Genomic DNA, 21,405 nt, shown 5'->3' with positions numbered 1-21,405 from the left:
TGTATGTAAGCGTGAACTCGTGAATACCCTTATAATGTATTATAAATACAGGCTTCATGGAAAGTGTTACTAAAATGACTTCTTATGTTAAAAACAATGAAGTCCTTCTTATATTTAAAAAGTATCACAAAAGTAACGCAATTAGTTACTTTTTTAGGGAGTAACACAATCTTGCAATGCATTACTTTTAAAAGTAACTTTCCCCAACACTGACAATGGAATAAGAATTGTTCAAAATAATGCTTTGTAAGTTATTATTATTACTATTTTTCACCACACAGGAGATTGTAAAAGAAAGACAATGAGTTCAGCATCAAGGCAAAATAAGAAAAAGAAGTAAGTTTTTCACTGAATGTTTTTATGTTTATGATTAAAAGTGAACTGTAAGTTAAGTATTTACGAGTTTATGAAAAAAAGCTAGTAATAAGGCTTATGTTTCACAAATAATCCCAAGCATACTAACACTTGTTTTTTGCATTTTGTGATAAACTTCTTTTTTTTTTTTCAATGTAGAAATAAATTTGGTGCTACATCTCCACCATTTATTGACTACTTGAAGGAAATTTTGAGAAGGTACCCAGATGGTGGACAAATATTGAAGGTAGGTAAAAAAAAAAAAAAAATACCTGTACATATTGCATGAATAATTGACCTAAAAGAACTTGATTAACAGGCGATCTGACCAATCAACCATCTTGTCTGGCACAAATTAGACAGGAGAGTAGATTAACTTTGGTGGACTTAAACTTGAAAAATGTTGTGTATTGACATCTTTTAGATAAGTTTTAATCTCATCAATGCTGTTTTTAAATGGTAAATGGACTGCATTTATATAGCGCTTTCAACAGACCCTATGGCCATCCAAAGCACTTTACAAGTTGCCTCACATTCACCCATTCACACACCAACGGTGACATGTCAGCCATGCAAGGCGCCATCCAGCTCGTAGGGAGCAGCTGGGATTAGGTGTCTTGCTCAAGTACACCTCAACACTTGGTCAGGTGGAGCCAGGGATTAAACCACCAACCTTCCGGATTGTAGACAACCTACATCAACCATTGAGGCACTGCTGCCCTTTCTGATAATTTGATCAAAAAAAAAAAAAAAAAAACAGTAATATTGTTAAATATTATTGCAATTATATAGAATATAGAATATTAGTTTAAATTTAATTAAAAAATTGTATGAATAAAAACTGTTCTATTTAATTTTTTATTTATCAAAGAATCCTTAAAAATCACAGGTGCCAAACAATAATAGGCAGCAAATAAATCAACATATTATAATGTTCCCTTTCGAAACTACACTCATATTGGAAAAGCTATGCGAAAAAGTTTTTTTTCTCCTGAACCGAAGACTTTTTTCAATCAAGCAGTGAAACTGCATGGCCATTGGTCTGTCCAGTGCATTAAAAATGAAACAATGGCTCGGCAGCAGAGCTGCATGAGCCTATGGTGACAAAACCCGCAAAAGCACTCCAGAATGGACAGGGCATTCTAGCAACTTTGTTGCAAATGTCTTGCTACTAGTGTGGCTTGTGCAGGGAATCATGCACAATGCAGAAGAGCAATCGGTGCATCACCTGTCTGTGCATCCCCAACAAAAGCTCTCTCTCCCTGTAGCACTCAGATCTGCCGCAGAAGGGCAGTGAGCTGCAAGCTTACTGAGATAGAATGCTCATTCGAGCATGAGTCTTCTCCACTCCACTTGATCTTTTTAGGTAGATTAAAAGAGAATGCTGTCACTAATGACTATTATTACTGACAGCTTCAAATTGGACGTGTCTGGGACACGCCCACACTAAGGCAGCACGCACAGGGACTGACTCCTCTGCTATGAGAGCATTAAGTCTAGAGAATAATTTTTTTTAAAAAGCAATTTTCAGGGAAAACATATTTCCTCTTCTGAGTGTGGGGTCCCCATATGGCAACCTGCCTCTGAATTTAATCCAACCCCTTGTCACACTGGCTAAGGCTTGGCAGGTCATTCCTGTAGTGCCAAACTGGGTGTTGGGGACAATAAAACTCAAATATCCCGAGATTCAGCTGTGTGGTTCCCACCTCAGTTTAGAGCAAAGATGCAAATGTCCTGTGTTTAGAGGTGATGAATTTGCTGGCGATAGGAGCTGTAGAAACAGTTCCTCCAGCTCAGAGTGAGTCAGGCTTCCACAGACACTATTTTCTCGTCTCCAAAAAGGATGGTGGTCTCCGGCCGATGCTCGATGTCAGACACCTGAATCGTGCCCTCATGGAAAGATCATTCAGGATGACTACGCTGAAACAGATCCTTGCGCAGATTTGCTCTGGAGACTGGTTCTTTGCATCTGGCTGCATACTTTTTGGCCTACCGCACTTTTATGAAGTGCATAGAGATGGCTCTCTTCCCTCGGAGACAGATGGGAATCTGCATTCTCAACTACCTTGATGACTGGCTTGATCTGCCCCAGATGGAGGTAGAACTAGTATCATACGGGACCCTCCTCTTCAGCCATCTGGAGTGCCTGGGACTCAGGGTCAGAACTCTGGCCATACGGAGGCTGGCGACCTCCTTCAAACCCTCTCAAAACATTTCAGATAATTCTGGGTCTTTTAAGGAATCCGCTTAAGGGAGAAATATGAATAATGAATCATAACTAGGTATGAGTAATTATGAATATTTAGATCCACTGTAGGCATTTAGTTGACCTCTCAGTGTCAACTGTCTGTCAATTCTATGAACGTTAATTTCCTGGTTAAGGTATGCTACTCCTTGTAGCAAAAATCTGCATGATTAGGGACTTCAGTTATGAGCAAACAATGAACAACTTCGAGTGTGATACAAATAAGACTTTATTAACTATATAATCACTTAAACTAGTCTAACACACACACACACATACAGTGGGCATAAGAAAAAGGGTTCAAGCTTATGCAGTAAAGAGATGAGAAAAAAAAGACATGAAGCTTTGATACCATTTGATATTCAGCAGATCTACAGCCTGAAGGAAACATCAGTTTTTTAGTTCAAACACACCTTTGAGGAACCAGGGTTACATACGTAACCTTAGACATTCCTCTTCAGGAACTCGAGCTGCGTCGAGAACGATTGGGGAATGAGAATGTCCACAGCGCCAGACTTTCAAATCTCTGCCTAGTGTGGAAGAGCACAGACAAAAATCGGGCACAACCCGTCCAATGGCCAAACTTCAGAAGGAATGAGTCTTGATCCCCAGGAGAGGGGAGATCAGAGGACTAGGAACTAGGACTAGGAAAGCATCCTGATCACCGCTTAACATAAGCTTCTTCTGGCCGGAGGCCTCAGCCACAGCGCACCATGGAGGAAACATGTAACCAGAGGGTTTCTGCCCACTGACTGGCCACCAAGAGGGGCGCGGTAGGCCATCATGGCCCCACGTAGACCTTCAGGGTGGAATGGGTCAACCCTGCGGAGAGCCTGCAGGAACTCCAGCACTGTATCAACAGGGCATTTATCTAGGTCGAGCTGGCGGTCTCCGCACCAAGAGGTGAAAAGCTTCCACTTCAAGGCATACAGTTTCCTCATTGAGGGAGCTCTGGATTGGAGATCGGACTTAACAACCTCGGTTGAGAGACCAGAAGCCAAGAGTTGTGCCTCCTCAGAGACCACAACTACAGCCTCTAAGCTTCATGCGGGGGCGCACCCTCCACCTGCGAGAGATCTCTCCTGACGGTAACCTCCCATGGAGTGCCGTCAAAAAGAGAAATCAGGCCGAGGCACTCTCGCGACTGCAGTGAGGATCAACTCGATCCAAACAGGTGACATATTGGCCTGCATCGTGGTCGAATCCCACACCACGCCCAAATAGGTGGTTCCCTGTACTGGAGAAAGCACACTTTTCTTGACGTTAAGTCTAAACCCCAGCTCTTTCATGTGAGCGAGAATGAAACCTCGATGCCGAACAGTCATCTGCTCTGTTTGAGCTAATATCAACCAATATCAACCAATCGTCAATGTGGTTGAGTCGTGAAAGTGTGGGGTGAGAGCGCAGGCCGCAAGATCGGTATTGGTAAGCTTTTGCCCCCCAAAAGCAAACCTCAGGAACTTCCGATGAAGAAGTATGGAGATAAGTGCATCTTTTTGATAGATCTTGACACACCAGTCCTCAGACTTGGCCTGTGCAAGCGTGTTGAACTTCAGTCCCCTGACTGATCGGTTCAAGAAGCACAGATCTAAAAAAGGACATAACACCTCATCCTTCCTCGGAACAGTGAAGTAGCGGCTGTAGGACCTGGACTCTGCAACCCAAGGAGGGACCACCTCAATGGCCTCCATCCTCAGAGAGAGTCTACTTCTGTTCCATTACCCGAGCCTGCTTGGGACCCACCAGAACTGGATTCTGTGGCCTCTCACTACAGTGTGCAGGACCCACTGTGACCTAAAGCGGCGCACCGGCAGGAGATGGCCGAACTGATGGCTCCCAGAAGGTTCCAAGCCTCTTAGCACCACAATGTTTCCGGGCAGTAACTGAGAGAAGTGCTCGCCGGAGATCGCTAAGCCCTGGAACACCGGCTGAGTTGGCAGAACGATCTCCTGAGAGCACTGAAGAGAGACGGGCACCATGTAATGCGATGTACACCACTCTTCTCCAGAGGGAGCTGGCTCTCAAAACGTCCTAGGCCTTAGACGTCAGGACATTATGATGAAGGCTATCCAGCGAAAACAATGGTCTGCAGAACTGCTTTCCACTAGAAGCCTTCGGCCTGGGAGCGCCACTCTGACTCTAGCGTCTGCCGAGTACAAAAGTGACACCCCCGGCATGAGGGGCTGGAACATGCTTGGGACTGCTCCGCCCAGCAGCCCCTGACCGCCTCAACCTCCTCAGAGGAAGAGAGGTAAACACATGTTCTCACACAAGAAATTACATCCCTAGAGCCCCTGTACATCTAACTTCACATAGTCAGATAAATATGTAATTTTGTTCCTCAGAATAAAAAGCGAGCTCTGCCTCAGAGGACAAAGAAACCGCAGAAGAAGCTCAAGAACAAGCTCTAGATCTAGTGAACACGGGTGGAGATAAGACGAGCCGTCTCCACCCCGTTCGCCAGATCATGTGAGATTCCCGTGATCGCGGTCGCCGCCGTGCCTCAGCAGCAGCACGGCCGCAACAACACTCCTCGGAGCGTGCCCAGCAAGAGAGCATGCAGCAGCAGCGAGCTGTCTGAGAGGGTGAAGAAACCGCGGCGCTGGTTTCCAAGCCTCGAGAACGACCAATAGATCTAGTGAACACGGACGGAGATAGGACGAGCCATCTCCAACCGATTTGCCAGATCATGTGCGATTCCCGCTATCGCGGTCGCCGCCGTGCCTCAGCAGCAGCGCGACAGCAACTGCAAGATCGCATGCATGGACACACTCCTCAGAGCGCACTAACTTAACAACAATAATAATAACAAATTATAAATAAATAAAGATCACATGACCACTATCAGTCCCCCCCTTCTGTGCCCAACCTGTCAGAGTTGAGTTGGTCCACAACAAGTACGTGAAAATGTGTAATTTTTTTAACGGCTACAGAAAATTAATCAAAATGGACAGACGTCAATTTAGTGGTTTTGCAAAAAGAAAGTTAAAGAAAGACAAGGAATGCTAGTCATTTAGCTACAATTTGCCCTCTCGCGGCTTTAGACTGTAATGTTTTCTCTTGGTTCTTGGTTCCAAATAAATGCGATTTATAGTCCAGTGCAACTTATATATGTTTTTTTCCTTTTCATGACGTATTTTTGGACTGATGGGACTTATAGTTAGGTGCGACTTATAGCCCCGAAAAATACGTTAGTTGGACAAGTTAATAAATTACATTTGAGAAATCACCTTAATGATGTCTGAAGGGGGCAGGGGCACCACACTGTCTTAATGTGGCCCTGCACTGATGAAGTCATATGTCAAGTCAAATGAATTAATAATCATCTAGCAGGCGTCCAATACTGACTTCAGGAAAAGGGGAATAACCAATGACATTTGAGATAGCAACTAAAACAGCAAGCCCAGCCCCACGACTGACAAAAATACAATTGTTCGCGCGAGGTGAGAAGATCAAGCGCAAGGATGTGGGGAATGATCATGTGCGCGCGAGAGTTTGAAATGAGCTCACGGGCTCCCGTTTCTTCGCCTCCGATTTAGTTTTCCTCTCGCGGAAGTGAATTACAGCGCGCGCAAGCATCATTTTTATACTCTGTCATTATTGGTATTAAAATGCCGCCATACCAAAGCCTGGCACAAGCATAGCGTGGTTTTTAAGGCTCTTAGATCAGAATCTTCTCCTGGAATTCCTAAATCTAAAAGAACCGCCTGATCTGGTGATCAGTGATCTGTATAGGGGGATGATGTCACACCCTCAGGATCTGAGGTCTTGCATATGAAATTAGATTGGTGGGTTAAAGAGAAGAATCTTTAATAATAATTATTCTATAAAATATCAGGAGCTGATACAGAATGCAGAAGATGCCGGAGCTTCAACAGTGGTGTTTATTCACGATGAGAGACATTATGGGACCCACAGCTTGTGGACTGAAGAGCTTGGAAAGTATCAAGGTATTTACAAACACTGGGAGGAGATTCAAGTCACACTAGACTCAAAATTATTTTATAGCCTGCAACAAAGGGTTTTAACGTGTAGGTCTATTCATGTGTTTGCATAACCATCCTTCGTTGTTGTATCATATGGCACAACTATGAAGGTTTCTGGAGTTTTGCAGCTTATCTTCTGTTTTGTAAACGGGAAGCAGTTTTGAGTTCTGAAGTACTTTTTATACTAAATCAAACATTTAGACATTTTTCGCCATTAATGACTGATATCTGTGCTCTAACCCCTTTTGAAAAGCTCCAGTCTCCATGATTGTATCACAAGCTGTATCTCAGATATCCAGAACTAGGTCAAAATCAATGTTTAGTCCTAAAAAATAGGCTTCAAATAAGTGTAAATGTACACATGTATGGGAGACACGTTTAATTTTTTGTCTGCTAGGACTAGTACTGAAATATTTTATTATTCTATTCAAAAGACTAAATTTTAAAGTTTTATATTTGTAAATTTTTTGTATGATCAGTCATTTGTAACTTTGATCTGGCAGGACCCACTCTCTATGCTTTCAATGATGCAGCCTTTACAGACGAAGACTGGGAGGGTATTCAGAGAGTTGGCAGAAGCATCAAACAGGATGACCCAACAAAAGTTGGAAGATTTGGGATCGGTTTTAACTCTGTTTATCATATTACAGGTAAAATATGTTACATTTCCAGACTGGATCATATTTTTTTGCATATTCTACTGGCTGCTATTTAGAAATCCTACAATATTGCTTGTTGATTTATGTAGTGTCAACATTTTAAATGTCAGTCAATGTCTTTTTAACTATATATCACATTATGCAATCTAAGATAATGATTTAACCAAATGTTTTTTTTTTTTTTGTATCTTCAGCTTTGTGATGGTTAGCATACTAACAAATTAGCTTAACAGAATGATGTATAATATTTTAACAATGATTTTTCTTTTTGAATGCTGATATGCTGTTAAATTGTATTGTAGGGATCACAATAGAAATAAAACTATGTTACAGATTACAGTTAACGTTTTTGAAGGTCAGTCTACTGTTAATAGTAAAATGCGATATTGGACCTTTAATTGTGCATTGTCCCTTTTTTTCCATCAGCTAACACTCATCATCCAAGTTAATCATTAAATACGTAACTTTTTTATTTTACATTAGTACTAATAAAGAAAATGCAGCAGTCACAAGCGAGCAACAACCTCAACATTTCTTTCTCTTTTATTTCTCACTTCTTTCACCTCCAGGTTATTAGTGATACCTAGTAGCAGCATGTTAACATAACAGAACATTTTAAGATGCAACAGTAACTCTAAAAATAACACATTTAATAACAATTTTAAATTTAGTATTTAGCCAATCCCTAAACTGTTAACTGTTGCACTGATTTAGAGATAAAAACTAATGTAATATTGCCTTATTACATTTGCATTAACATAATGTTTTAGATGTGCTAAATTTAAATCTAAGCTCAAAACTCATCTATTTAGTTGTGCATTTATTGAATCAGCACTGTGCGATGTCTGAACTGATTGCACTGTATTTTACGTATTCACTGTATTTAATGTAAAACCATTTTCTATTTTTAACTGTTTTAAATTTATTTTAAGTAAGTCATTTTTTTAATAATTTCCAAAGATTTAAAATAGCTTGTTTTATTTTTGTTCATGGTTATTTTACTTTCTTTTATGTAAAGCACTTTCAATTACCATTGTGTACGAAATGTGCTATATAAATAAACTTGCCTTGCCTTGCCTTATTGTATTGACTAGTATTGGTGTATTCCTAGTTATAGTGTATTATAACAATCAACAATCTGGTTGCATTGACTTGATCAGCAGCAACATCAAATTTGACAAACAAAGGCACAACACTAGTGATGTTAACAATATATATAAAAAAAATATCTTTTTTTTTTTCAGACTTGCCATGTGTCTTCAGTTCTGAACACCTAGCCATTTTTGATCCACAAAAGATGATGTTTGGAGAGGATGAAGAAGGCTATCGATGGTCTTTGAATGACAAAGAGGACAGAGAGAGCCTTTTGAACTTGAGAGATCAGTTTCAGCCCTTTCAAAATATTGTCAGTCAAATCAACAGTTGTTCCTGGGAGAAGGTCATCAGCGAGGAGCAATACTTCAAAGGAACACTCTTCCGTTTCCCTCTGCGTAATGAGGCTTCTGAGATCTCCGATAACCTATATGACTCCGCAAAAGTTACCCATCTATTTGACAGTTTCACTGCTGATGCAGACATCAGTCTCCTTTTCCTGAGAAATGTGTCATCGATTACTTTGCTGCATATTGATGCCAATGGCCTCTGCAACAATAGGCTGAAGCTGAAAGTTTCAGTGACAAATAACTTTATTACTGACCATTCTCATATCAAGCAGGAATTGTTTGACAGAAAAACATGTTTTAAAACTGTATCACAGATTTCCCAGCAAATGGAAGAAACAAAGTTCCAGTGGCTTGTGACAACTTGTATTCTGAAACAGGGATATTTACCAGGGATTGACTCTCTAGCTAGTAAGCTGAGCTTCTACCCTCAAGCTGACATGGCGTTTCAATTAAATGAAGGCAGATCACTTTGCAATGGGCGGCTAAGTTGCTTTCTGCCACTTCCAAATAATGAACCAAACAAAACTGAACTTCCCATTCACATCAATGCTTGCTTTGGCCTGACAGACAATCGGAGGTTCATCAAGTGGCAAGAGGAGGATCAGAAGAATGATGAGTCTGCGATCTGGAATGAGCTGCTCACAAAAGAGTTTCTTCCACATGTATATCTCATGATGATTCTAGATGCTATTCAGTTATCAGTAGACTCAGCCCTGCCTTCCCACACTGTGTACAATCTTTGGCCTGACCTATCGAAGACTGTACATAAAGAGAGATGGCATGAAGTTGCAATAAATACTCTGAAAGGTCTATTTAAATACAAGATCTTTCACTCTGCTGATGATGAGCAAATCTGGGTATCTGTCTCAGATGCAGTTTTTCAAGGAAACAATATACAAAGTGACACAATGTCTGCAGTGTCAAAATTGTTGATTGCTGAAAGAGAAAACCTGGTCACAGTCCCAGAACTTGTTTTGAAAGATGTTCAAGAAATCTTCCCTGAAAGTGACACCTTGACATGGGTGACTCCATCTTATGTTAGAGATGTCCTACACAGGAGGGAGGCTGAAAATCTCACTAAAGATGACAAATACGCTCTTCTTGAATTTGCTCTCAGTGATGAAAAGTACACAGAGTTACGAGGACTGAAGCTTCTGCCTTTCAGCGATGGAACCTTTACTTCATTTGGCAATGGAGTGCAGAACACTGTTCTGATTGACAATGAGAGGTTTCCAAGGTAAGGTTTTACATAATCTCTTTCCTACTTGCATTCCTTAGTGTCTTTATATTGTGTTGTTAAAGTAGTAATAATCTGTTTTCTTCTCCTTCTTTGTTTAGAACATTGCTGCCATTTTGTAAAGAATGGTTTTTACCCAACGATCTGAGCCATTTTTGCACTATGCAACTAAGGGAACTGGCAACAAGGAGTAAGAAAATTGTTTAATATATTTCATCAGGAATGCTTATAATAATGTAAAATTCATGTTTAAAATTAATGTGTGTGTGTGTGTGTGTTCCAGGCATATACAACATAATCGAATTGGATGCACAACATGTTGTTGCACTCATGAGGAAGCACTTACCAATGGACTGGAAAGTTATCCAAGGTCACGTGACATGGAAAACAGCCGAAGTTCATCATCCTCCAAAGAGCTGGCTGGTTGAATTCTGGAAGTTTCTAAGCACTGAATGGAATGACTTAAGCAGCTTTATTGACATGCCTTTGATACCAACAGAGCCACTGAGGAGTTCAGGCAATTCTGTATTGTTAGCAAGGTTGCAGAGTAAAACAACTTTGATCTTTCAGAGTACCACAGGGTCCAACTTGCCAGATAATGTTCAGAAAGTGTTAAGGATGGTGGGATGTACAGTCATAAAAAGAGATGAATGTCTTAGACATAATTGCATTGAAAGTTATGTTTTACCAGCTTCACCAAGAAATGTTCTACAAGTCTTTGTAAACTCAAACAGAGACCAGGTCATCAAAGCCATTGCCTCTGCTTCATCAAATGAAATAGATGAGTTGAACGTTTACCTCTCTTCCTTGGATTCTCTCTCAATTGCTGAACAGGACCTACTTTCCATGTTGCCTATCTTCAGAATGATGTCTGGGAAATATGTTGCTGTTAAATCAAAACAAGCAGTTTTTTCATCCACCACTCCAGCCATTCCAGATGATCTCCCAATACCTGACACAATTGTACAGTGTGCAAATGTACCTGATCGCAGACTTTTGACTCTACTGGAAATTAAAATTTTGGATTCAGCTGAGGTGGCTGTTCATTTGGTTGACTGCATTAGGACAGGCTCTTGCAAAAATGGTGAGGAACAGACAATAATAACCTGGATACTGAATAATGGTAGCATTCTATTCTCACACAGTGAGCAGCTGCTCACAAAAACAAAAAGTTTGAGTTTTATTGAGACAACTCAGGGAGAATGCAAACAAGCCTCAAATGTTTTTGATCCAAGAAACAAGACATTCCAGGACCTTTTCGAAACAGATTTCTTTCCCCCACCTATTTACACACAGACCCAGGAAATGTTTCAGAGTTTGCAACGTCTTGGCTTAAAGATGGACCAAAAAGAAATATCACCAACAAACATACTCCAAGTCATAAATCATATTGATAAGATTTGTGTTTGCTCACCAGATAAGGCATTCACAAAAGCGCATACACTTGTTCAAGTGCTGAATCAGAATGATTTATTTTCAAAATTTACCAATATGCAGATGGAAGAGCTAATGCAAAGGCAGTGGGTGCCCTGTGAAAATCCCACGTTTTTGAATAAAAGCATGTGCAGAAATCTAAATAGAGGTTTCTATAAGCCTCCTGAAGTAAGAGATTCAATGTATTCTTCAATTGTTGGATATGTAATGCCACTTACTGCTGAGCTGACAAGACATGTCTGTAACCATCTCGGACTTTATGACCCCCCTCCTGCTGAAAAAGTCCTGGAGAACCTCTCTGCACTGAGGTCAATGGTCAACGCAAATTCAGACTTTCAGTTTAAAACCGAGCTGCACAGTATCTATAAATTCATGCAGGACAACATGACAAGTTTCAGAGTTTTAATGGAAACAAAATGTTTCCCCTGGATCTGGAATAACAGTGAGTTTGTCTGCCCGGGAGATATAGTTTTAACCTATCCTCTTGGATTGGATCTAAGCCCTTACATCAAGAAAGTGCCTGAAGAGTTTTTGCAATATGAAAACCTGCTAACAAAATTTGGTTTGAAGCAAACAATGTCTGATGAGGAGATTGAAGACATACTTCATGACATAAAACACAGAATTGACTGCAGGTGTCCTCCTCATGGAGACTCGACAGAACTTAAAGTGACACTTGACATTCTTGAATGGATGCGAAAAAATGAGAAACATTTTAAGGACGGCACACCTGTGCCTGTCATGGCACAAAACCAAAACTTTACTCTGAAATCTTTGTCCAAAACAGTCTTCTGTGACATCAGTGCTGAAGGACTTGAAGACCTGAAACAAGACAACGAGGAAATCTATGTAATTCATGAGGAAGTTCTTCTCCTCACTGCAAGATGGTTGAAAGTCCCATTCTTAAGTACTCACATCTTAAAACCACAGTCCATACAAGCAGAGCAAGAGTTCTTTGGTATAAAACAATATGGACAATCTGAACCAATAACTCAAAGAATTAAGAACATTCTTAAAGAGTATGATGAAGAAAGTGACATTTTTAAAGAACTCCTACAAAATGCTGAGGATGCTGGGGCAGCTTCGTGTAAATTCCTTATTGACTTCCGAAAACACAGAGACCCCCCCGAAACCCTCTTTGATGATGGAATGGCCCTCTGCAATGGACCATGCCTTTGGATCTATAACAATGAGCTCTTTTCACAAGAAGACTGGGAAAACATTGTCAAAGTGGGGTCAGCATCAAAGGAAAACACAGTTAAGATGATTGGAAAGTTTGGTCTTGGATTTAATGCTGTTTACCATGTGAGTGATATTCCCTCAATTTTGAGTGGGGACAGCCTTCTCATACTTGATCCAAATGTCACCCATTTGAAAAAGCACATAATCAGCAAAGGAAACCCAGGAATTAAACTCAACCCATTCCAGGAGCGGCTGTACAAAAGGTTTCCTGGACAGTTTAAATCGTATAAAAGCATTTTTGATTGTGATCTCTCATTGCAAAACAGCAAGAAATCTTATAATGGCACCTTGATTAAATTACCATTTCGCACTCTGGAGGAGGCAAACAAGTCAGAAATAAGTTCAAAGGTATATGACGAAGAACGCATTCAGAGTTTGAAAAATAATTTGACTGAAAACTCAGAAACTCACCTACTATTTCTGAAGAGAATTAAATCTTTGTCCCTTCAAATTGTCCCTGAAATGGCATCGACTCCTCCACAGGATGATCAGATTCAGACTCCTCTCAAAATATCCAGAGAAGTCATTACTTCATTTGCTGTCTCTGACACATTTCCCCAAGAGTTCAAGAGCACTTTCAGAAATACTGATATCACATACAACAACATTATTGATGTCAACAGAGCACAAATTGTTAAAATAATTCAAGAGCACTCAGAGAGATCCCTCACACAGTACTGGCTTTTGCATTCATGTTTTGGAACACAGGATTCTTTGCAAATGTTCCAGGAAAAAACTGATCAAGAGCATGTGTTTTCATTTCCAATTGGAGGTGTAGCTGTACCTTTGCATAGAGAGGCAAACACTAAAGCATGGTACCCTGATGAAAGCCTCATTGGCCAGGCTTTTTGTTTTCTTCCTCTCTCAATTGAGACCGGTCTGCCAGTCCATATAAATGGTAGTTTTGCAGTCACATCAAATAGGAAAGGCCTATGGGAAAAAGGAGTGAAGTCTGAGTGGAACAAAGCTTTGCTTAAAGATGCTGTAATTTCTGCTTACCTCACTACACTGCTTGAGCTGAAGAAAATGGCCCAAAATGGACATGTCCAGAACTATTTTTTCTACACATTCTGGCCTAACATAGAGAGAGTAAGCAAAACATTTTTACCCCTGGTTGAGGCTTTCTACTCAGCAGTTGCACTGATTGGCAATGGTAAATCTCTGGATCTTTTTAGCAATGGACATAATTGGTGTTCTATGGACAAGGCAAGATTTCTGAATCCAAAAATTGAGAAGAACCTAGCAGTTGGAGACATAGCCATGAAAGTGGTCTTGAGCTTGGGAGCTTCTTGTGTTGTTTCTCTCCCAAAAGGGGTAAGAGACAGTTTCTATTCTTGTGGCTTTAAGGAAATGATCAAACAGAAAACAGTCAACTGGCCTGAGTTTTACAGCATTGTGTTAAAGAACTTGAGTGCTGTGGACACACATAACAGTAATTTGCTTGTTCTGAATGCCATTGACTTGAATGATCCTGATGTTGATGACCTGTTGAAAAGTTACCCTTGCATTCCAACACAGAAATGTCAGAAGCTTCAATATATCAAGCGTCTTGTGAATCCATCTGGCAAAGTGGCTTTTTTGTATGAACTTGAAGAGGGGCGCTTTCTTGAAGGAACTGCAGATAACTTTCTCTCACCAAAAAGGATTCAACGACTTTCCGATTTAGGAATGCTGAGTGACCTCCTCCCTTTAGAAGACACCATAGAAAAAGCAGGAAAGATATCTAATTTTTGGAAACAGGATAAATCTAAATTTCTTAAATGTCTTCAGCCTCTCATGCAGTCAGTGAAAGACTCCTCAGAAAATGTGAATTCTCCGCACTGGCTCACACTGTCTCAAATACCATTCCTTCCTGCCTTAGCTCCTTTAGTTCATCAAAACAAGATCAACACTGTTCTTAAAAAACCCTCTGAAGTGTACATGGACAGTTGTCGTAATTTAGTAAGCATGACAGAATTCACAGTTGATCATTCAAACCTTCAAATGCATGGTTGTGATTCAGTTCTTCAAAAACTGAGAGTACAAACAAGTCCATCAATTGAGACAGTGCTCCAGCAGCTGCTAAACGCACACCAACACTGCAATGCATTTGAAAAAATGGCGCTCTTCAACATTGCTCAATCTAGCTATGAATACCTCAACTCTTACTTGTTGGAACAAAAAGATCCCAATCCAATTATTGGCCATGCTAAATCATTTCCATTCATCTTCATTGAGGATCACTTTGTTAATGTTAAGGCAGTGGCCAGAAGTGAAGAATTTGAACAGAAACCATATCTCTATGTACTTCCAGTCATCTTCTCCAATTTTGAGAGGCTCTGGGACTGCATTGGTGTCAAAAAACAATTCACAGAAGAACAATTTGTTACTGCACTTGAGGAAATGAAGATTTTATATGGATCTCACCCTCTTTCCACTTCAGACCTCCATAATTGTGTTGCAATACTCATGAATGGGCTGTACAAAATCAAAAAAGAAAAGCTTACAGACTGTCTCATACCTGATGAGAGCGGTGTGTTGACATCTTCTAAAGAGCTGAGATTTAATGACAGCCCATGGATGCCTGTCTCGGCTGGTGTCAAGCTCTCCCATGAGCTGATACCTCGGCCTGTGGCCTGTCATTTTGGTGTAATGACAACAAGACACCATACTCTGAAGAATCATTTTGTCAGTGAGTTTTCCCTTCATGCCAAAGAGTTTGGACAAACTGAGAAACTAAGTGTCAGAATAAAACATTTAATTGATGCATATCCATCTAAAAAGGATATTCTGAAAGAGCTCATTCAAAATGCAGATGATGCAGAGGCAACAGAAATTCACTTTGTGTGGGACAAAAGAAAACATAGGACAGAAAAGATATTTGGAGAGAAATGGGAACTGGTTCAAGGACCGTCACTTTGTGTGTATAACAACAGAATATTTTCTGACGCTGATTTGCAAGGTATTCAGCAGCTGGGTGAAGGAGGCAAACATGGGACTTTAGGGAGAACTGGGACATATGGATTTGGCTTCAATTCAGTGTATCATCTCACAGATTGTCCATGTATCTTGACCAGTGACAAATGGCTCTGCATTTCTGATCCAAATTTAAAATATCTGGAAGGTGTAACAAAACAGTCCATGGGCTGCATGTTTTCAGTGGAAGATGAATTTAAAAAGTCTTTTGAAGATGTTTATCATACCTTTCTTCCAGAAATGTTTGATCTCAGTTTTGGAACCATGTTAAGGCTCCCTCTCAGGACAGAGCAAATGGCAGAAAAATCTGACATATCTAGACATACAGTTACAGATCATGACATGAAAGAACTTTACTATGCCTTGAAAGAAGATCCTGAAGGACTAATTCTCTTCTTGAAACACATCACAAAAATACAGTTTTCAGAGATTTCTGAAGATGGAAAACAACCTAAATATCCTTTCATTATCGAAAAGAAATACAAAGAGGAGAGCAGCATGATACACAAGGTAAACTTTCATAGACATGCTAAAGAATTCCTCATGTCAGGAACAGCAGAACCCTGCAAAACCATCTATGAAATGCAAATCTCATCTGGAAAAAAACAAAGCAAGTGGGTTATTGCAGAGTGCTTTGGCTTCTCAAACCAAATTCAGAGAAAAAACAAACACAGTTATTTCAAAGTTCCTCAAGCTGCTCTGAGTGCATGTTTGAGTAGCTCATTTAACTACAAATTTACTGGTAGGGCATTTTGTTCTTTGCCCTTACCTGGACAAACCGGTTTACCAGTTCATGTGAATGCAAATTTTGAAGTTGATTCTTCTAGAAGAGACTTATGGAAAGAGGATGGTGATAGTCTGAAAACTGAGTGGAACCAGTCACTGAAAGTAAACATAATTTCACCACTTTATGCTGACCTCCTGTTACATCTCTGTTCACACATGAAGAAAGATACACCTACTGATCTTGTAGTCCTCAAGACAGAGCTTATGTCTTCTTGCCTTAAATACTTTCCATGCATTTCTCAAGAAGTAGACAATGTCTGGCATGAGATGATTCATGAGGTCTATAGATCAATCAACCATTGTGGCCTTCCTGTCATACCTACGGTGCACGCTGTTCCTGTTGAGTTATCACACGTTTTACAAGATACAGATATACAAAAATACACAGTTACCTGGTGCAGTGCAACTAAACCACATACAGAAAAATGTCCATATTTTACAACTGAAGACCATGATGGAATTTTCAACATTTTAGATGACACTGGAATGAATTTAATACCATACTCTTCTAAAATTAATGAAATAAAAGTTAACTTCATATTGGCTGGTGTGAATGTGGCAGAAATCAGTGCTTCAACAGTGATTAAATTCTTGAAGCAAAGATCACTGAATGATCCTTCCCAGACAACTGGTAGTTTGCCTTTGCCTATCAACCAGACTTTGATCAAAAACAAAACAAGATGTTCAAAACTTTTGAACTTCTGCTTGACAAATGTCAATGAGGAAAATGTCCATGTCATCAACGGATTGCCTCTTCTCCTCACACAAGATCAGATGTTAAGAGTCTTTGACACTAAATCCCCAAAGCTGATATCAAGATTTAGCAGTCTTTTCCAAGGACATCAGGAGATGTTTGCAGATGTTTCTGTCGATGAAAATCATGACCAAATTATGTATGATGGAATGTTTATTGAGGGCTTAACAATTGATGTTGCAGCAACATATTTGAAACCACAACTTGAACAATTGCTCAGACAGTCATTACCTGATCAAAGATGCCAGCTCTACAAGGAAGATACAGAGACAATCAAATGGCTGAAAACTTTATGGAGCTTCTTTGATGATGATGATGATGATGATGATGATGATGATGATGATGATGAGCAAAATGAAAACCTGAATGTATTCAGTCAGATAAAAAAGCACTTTGAGGACAGTCCTATATTACCAGTAATCTGCCCCAGTCAGAATAACATATGTTTCTTAGAAACAATGAAGAACATATCAAAAGTAATTCAGTATAAAACTGGAAAAATAGAAAACATTCTCATAAAACTGGGGTTCATGAAAATAAACTGTGACTTTTTCACTCATCTCAGTTTTAAATTCCGTCACAGGTATATGAATCCAGAACTCCTGCAAACAGGAGACAGCAGTGGTGTTTTGGAGCAGGTTTATCATGTACCACATCCGCAGTTTAAGGAGCTGTCTAAAGATAATTGTGCAGATCTTCAGTGCTTCTTACAGTATGGTATCAGAGATTCCAATAACAAGAGTCAATATGTGTCAATGCTCAAATCTTTGCCCTTGTTTGAGTCAATATCTGGAAAACGGGAAAGCATTGATTTACACAGTAAGGTGTTCATTCTAAATTCTCAGCATCAGAATGATTTTCCAAATTTGTACCAGGTCGATGGATGTGACAGTCTCTTCCTCAAGCACAGCTGGGTGAATTTAGGACTGGCAGAACAGCTAGAATTTGAGATTCTGAATGATTTAGAGTTCTGTGTACGGTTCATTCTTCCTTCTGTGCACAAGATGAAAGCGGCCAAGCTTCTTGATTTCATGCGGTTGTTAATGGAACTTGGACCAGTGGATAACTGGATTGTCTCTGCATTGAGAGAGGTCAGATTTATCCGAGATATCCATGGTTCTCTTCAAGTGGCTTCATACTTTTATGATGACACTGTACACCTTTATAAAGCAATGCTTCCAAAAGAGAGATTTGTGCCCAAAACCTTTTGGGACAATTTCCAAGGAAAATATACTGAAGCATCTAAATTTTTAAATGACCTTGGATTGAAACATGAAGTGTCTGATAAGGAAATCATTGAGTTTGCAAAACAAATTGAATCTGAAAATGGAGACAACACTCCTTTAAAAGTTCTCAAGAAACGATCACAACTTCTGTTTAAGACTGTTTTGTCAAAGAGTTATAACACAAACTCTAAATTAATGAATAGAGTTGCTAACATTAAATTCATCTTCCCAGTGCAAATTCAGCAATCACTTTGTGATTATCACAAGCCCTTTGCTCAAGAGAGGCAGCTTGTTGCAATCAATGGATCACTCATTGACAGAGACCGTGATAACCAATATCTGATATGGACTTCTATGCCAATCATACCCTTAGAAAACTGCTCTACACAACAAGTAATGAAAATGATGGATGCCGGAGCATTGGAGACTCCACCCCCTGGAAAATTGGCTGCTAATCTAAAAAACATCTGTAAATCTCAGTGCCAGACAGATGTTCTGCTTAAAACAAGAACCAAGGTAATTATCAAATCATACGCATACCTGCAGTCAATACATTTTGATGTCTCTCTGTTCTCAGACCTTCCCATTATCCTTGTGGAAAATGACACAACCCTTGTGAAAGCTTGCCAGGCAGTACTTTCACTGTCGGATGAGCATGAGTTTAGGCCTTACTTGTACAGCATTTCCTTAAATTTTAATAAATTTAAAGACTTCTTCAAGAAGATTGGCATAGAGGAAAGGCCCACCATTGACCAGTATAGCACTGTTCTTCAAGAAATCTATTCAGATAGCTCTGACAAAGACAGCCTTCAGGCAAACCAGCAGAAAACTGTGAAACGTGTTGTACAACAGCTATTTTGCCTGCTGAAAGAGGAACAAAATAAATCTTTTTTTCACAACAACCCACTTTATCTTCCTTCAACAGATGGAAGACTATATGAATCCAACACTTTGTTTTTCAATGACACCGTCTTCCAGCCCACAAGACTTGAGGATCTTTTGGAAACCAAGCTGAAACTGCTAGAAAATTTTTACTTTTGTCATCTTGGAAATGATCACTATGAACATAAAACATTGTTGCAGTTCCTTCCAGAGCATGTCCACCCCAAACTTCTCTCAGATGCAATTTCTGAAAACCTGGTGGAAACAAGTGTCCAATATTGCGATTATGAAGGGGGGTGTGAATTCAGTGGCTTGTTTGACAAGCACTTGTCTTCTGCTCCATTTCTTCATGGACTAGTCTGTCTCATCAGAGAAGAGGAAAAAGGTGGGGTTTCACATTCTGAAGCTGAAGAAAAGTGTGAAGAAATATTTTCTAAGATTCAAATCATCTGTTGTAAAACTCTTCAAACTGAGCTTCTGTTGAACCTTGTGCCACTAGAGGGTAGTAAGGCTGAAACAGATGTTTATGTGAAAAAGCAGCAAAATGGATGCAGTTTCTACATAAAACACAATGATGACATGTCCCTCAAAGTAGTAAATGAAGTTAATATGTGTCTTTCTAAAGAAATCAATGCTCTTCTAAAGAACTGTTTGACCACCTCAAGCCTTCTAGTCCTTGGACAACTTTTGCTGTGTGACAACATGGAGGATGTTGAGAAAACATTAGCAAATCATGAGATTCACAACAGTGGCCACAAGGAGGATGAACATGGTAGCTTACCAAAACCTGGATGTTGTATACCTGAAGAATGGCATGACTGCCTTGACATGAACTTCTTCAACAACTTTGAAAGTGGAGAGTATGTTGGCTTCAGCAAGGACAATTCTGGTGAATATTTCTATGCCATTGTCATCGAGCGAATGGATGATCAAGCCAGACAATTTCCTACCAGTTATACAATTCAAGTTGGCAGTGATGACTTCATTGAAGTAAGCTCTCTTGACCTTTACCAGTTTAAAAGGGAAAATAAGGCAACTGTACCAAAAGGGTCTACTTGCACAGATATTGAACATCTTTTGACATTTGGGCCTCCACCCAAAATAGTCTTTCCTGAAACATTGGAAGAGATCAAAAGAGAAATTGACCAAAGCTTAAACGAAATCTGGAAAATGTCAAGTGAGGACAAACAAAAAGCTCTCAAACGTCTCTACCTCTGCTGGCATCCAGACAAGAACCCAGACAATGAAGCACTTGCCACAGAGGCGTTTAAATACTTGCAAAACAGAATTGAGGAACTACAATGTGGGAAAACTGCACACAGCACATCCTTGAACTGGAGAGATTTCTATGACATGTGGAACACAGAGGCACAAAGTCACAGGAGGGGACGTGAGAGGTTCTATCAGAACTATTCTAGAAGGAGCTATAACTTTTATTCATACCACAGAGAAACTCCAAGGCCAAACAGAGGAGAGGCAAAACGCTGGTATGAACAAGCTCAATGTGATATCAAAGCAGCTCATAATGACACTAGAGAAGATAGTTCAGAGTGGTGTCTGTTTAAAGTGCATCAGGCTGTGGAAAAAGCCCTGATAGCAGCGATGTACAGGGGAAGTGGACACCAACCCAACAACTACACAATTACTAGCCTTGCTCAACAGGTGTCCAGTTTCAGTTCACAGCTGGGCTCTTTAATGAACACCGTGAGGCAACTGACTGACCTTGGTGTTGATGACAAAAAAACTCAATATCCAAAATATCACCAATTTCCTCACATTCCAAACAACCAATTTGACATCAACAATGCCAGAAGGTCACTGGATATTGCAAAAAAGCTTTTAGAAAAAATAGAAGAATACATATCTTGAAACATTTCAAATCTACTGTTCTGTAGAGGCGGTCATTAGGATCTTTCTGGGATCTGTTTAGCACAACTAACATACACACTGGAAATTCTTAAATCTCTGTAATCATGTTTTGATAATAGTGAATCTTGCTATTGGTTTGCTTAATATTATATGCAACATTTATATTACTCCATGCTGGATATTATTGTAGCAAATAGCAGAGCAAGGCATGAGCAATGGCATGGTCATGGGTTCAATTCCCAGGGATTGAATAAAATGAAATGTTTTTATCTTAAATGCAATGTAAGTTTCTTTAGATTTTCTAAAACATTTCTGCAAAATGTGCATCACATTA

At 39.8% G+C, this 21,405-nt stretch overlaps 1 protein-coding gene across 1 annotated transcript; it reads left to right on the top strand.

Moving 5' to 3' along the window:
- The first annotated feature begins 301 nt into the window (after nt 1-301).
- On the top strand, nt 302-21,347 carry LOC127964793 (sacsin-like). The gene is made up of 7 exons (XM_052565131.1): nt 302-336; nt 514-601; nt 6,438-6,549; nt 7,089-7,235; nt 8,489-9,923; nt 10,025-10,113; nt 10,207-21,347. Exons 1-7 carry the CDS (start codon nt 302-304, stop codon nt 21,069-21,071), a joined length of 12,771 nt encoding a protein of 4,256 aa, XP_052421091.1. The 3' UTR covers nt 21,072-21,347.
- Nucleotides 21,348-21,405: the final 58 nt, after the last annotated feature.

The sequence above is a fragment of the Carassius gibelio genome, chromosome B9 (genome assembly GCF_023724105.1).
Source record: "Carassius gibelio isolate Cgi1373 ecotype wild population from Czech Republic chromosome B9, carGib1.2-hapl.c, whole genome shotgun sequence".
Classification (NCBI taxonomy): domain Eukaryota; kingdom Metazoa; phylum Chordata; class Actinopteri; order Cypriniformes; family Cyprinidae; genus Carassius; species Carassius gibelio.
This window is presented reverse-complemented; position numbering and strand designations above follow the sequence as displayed.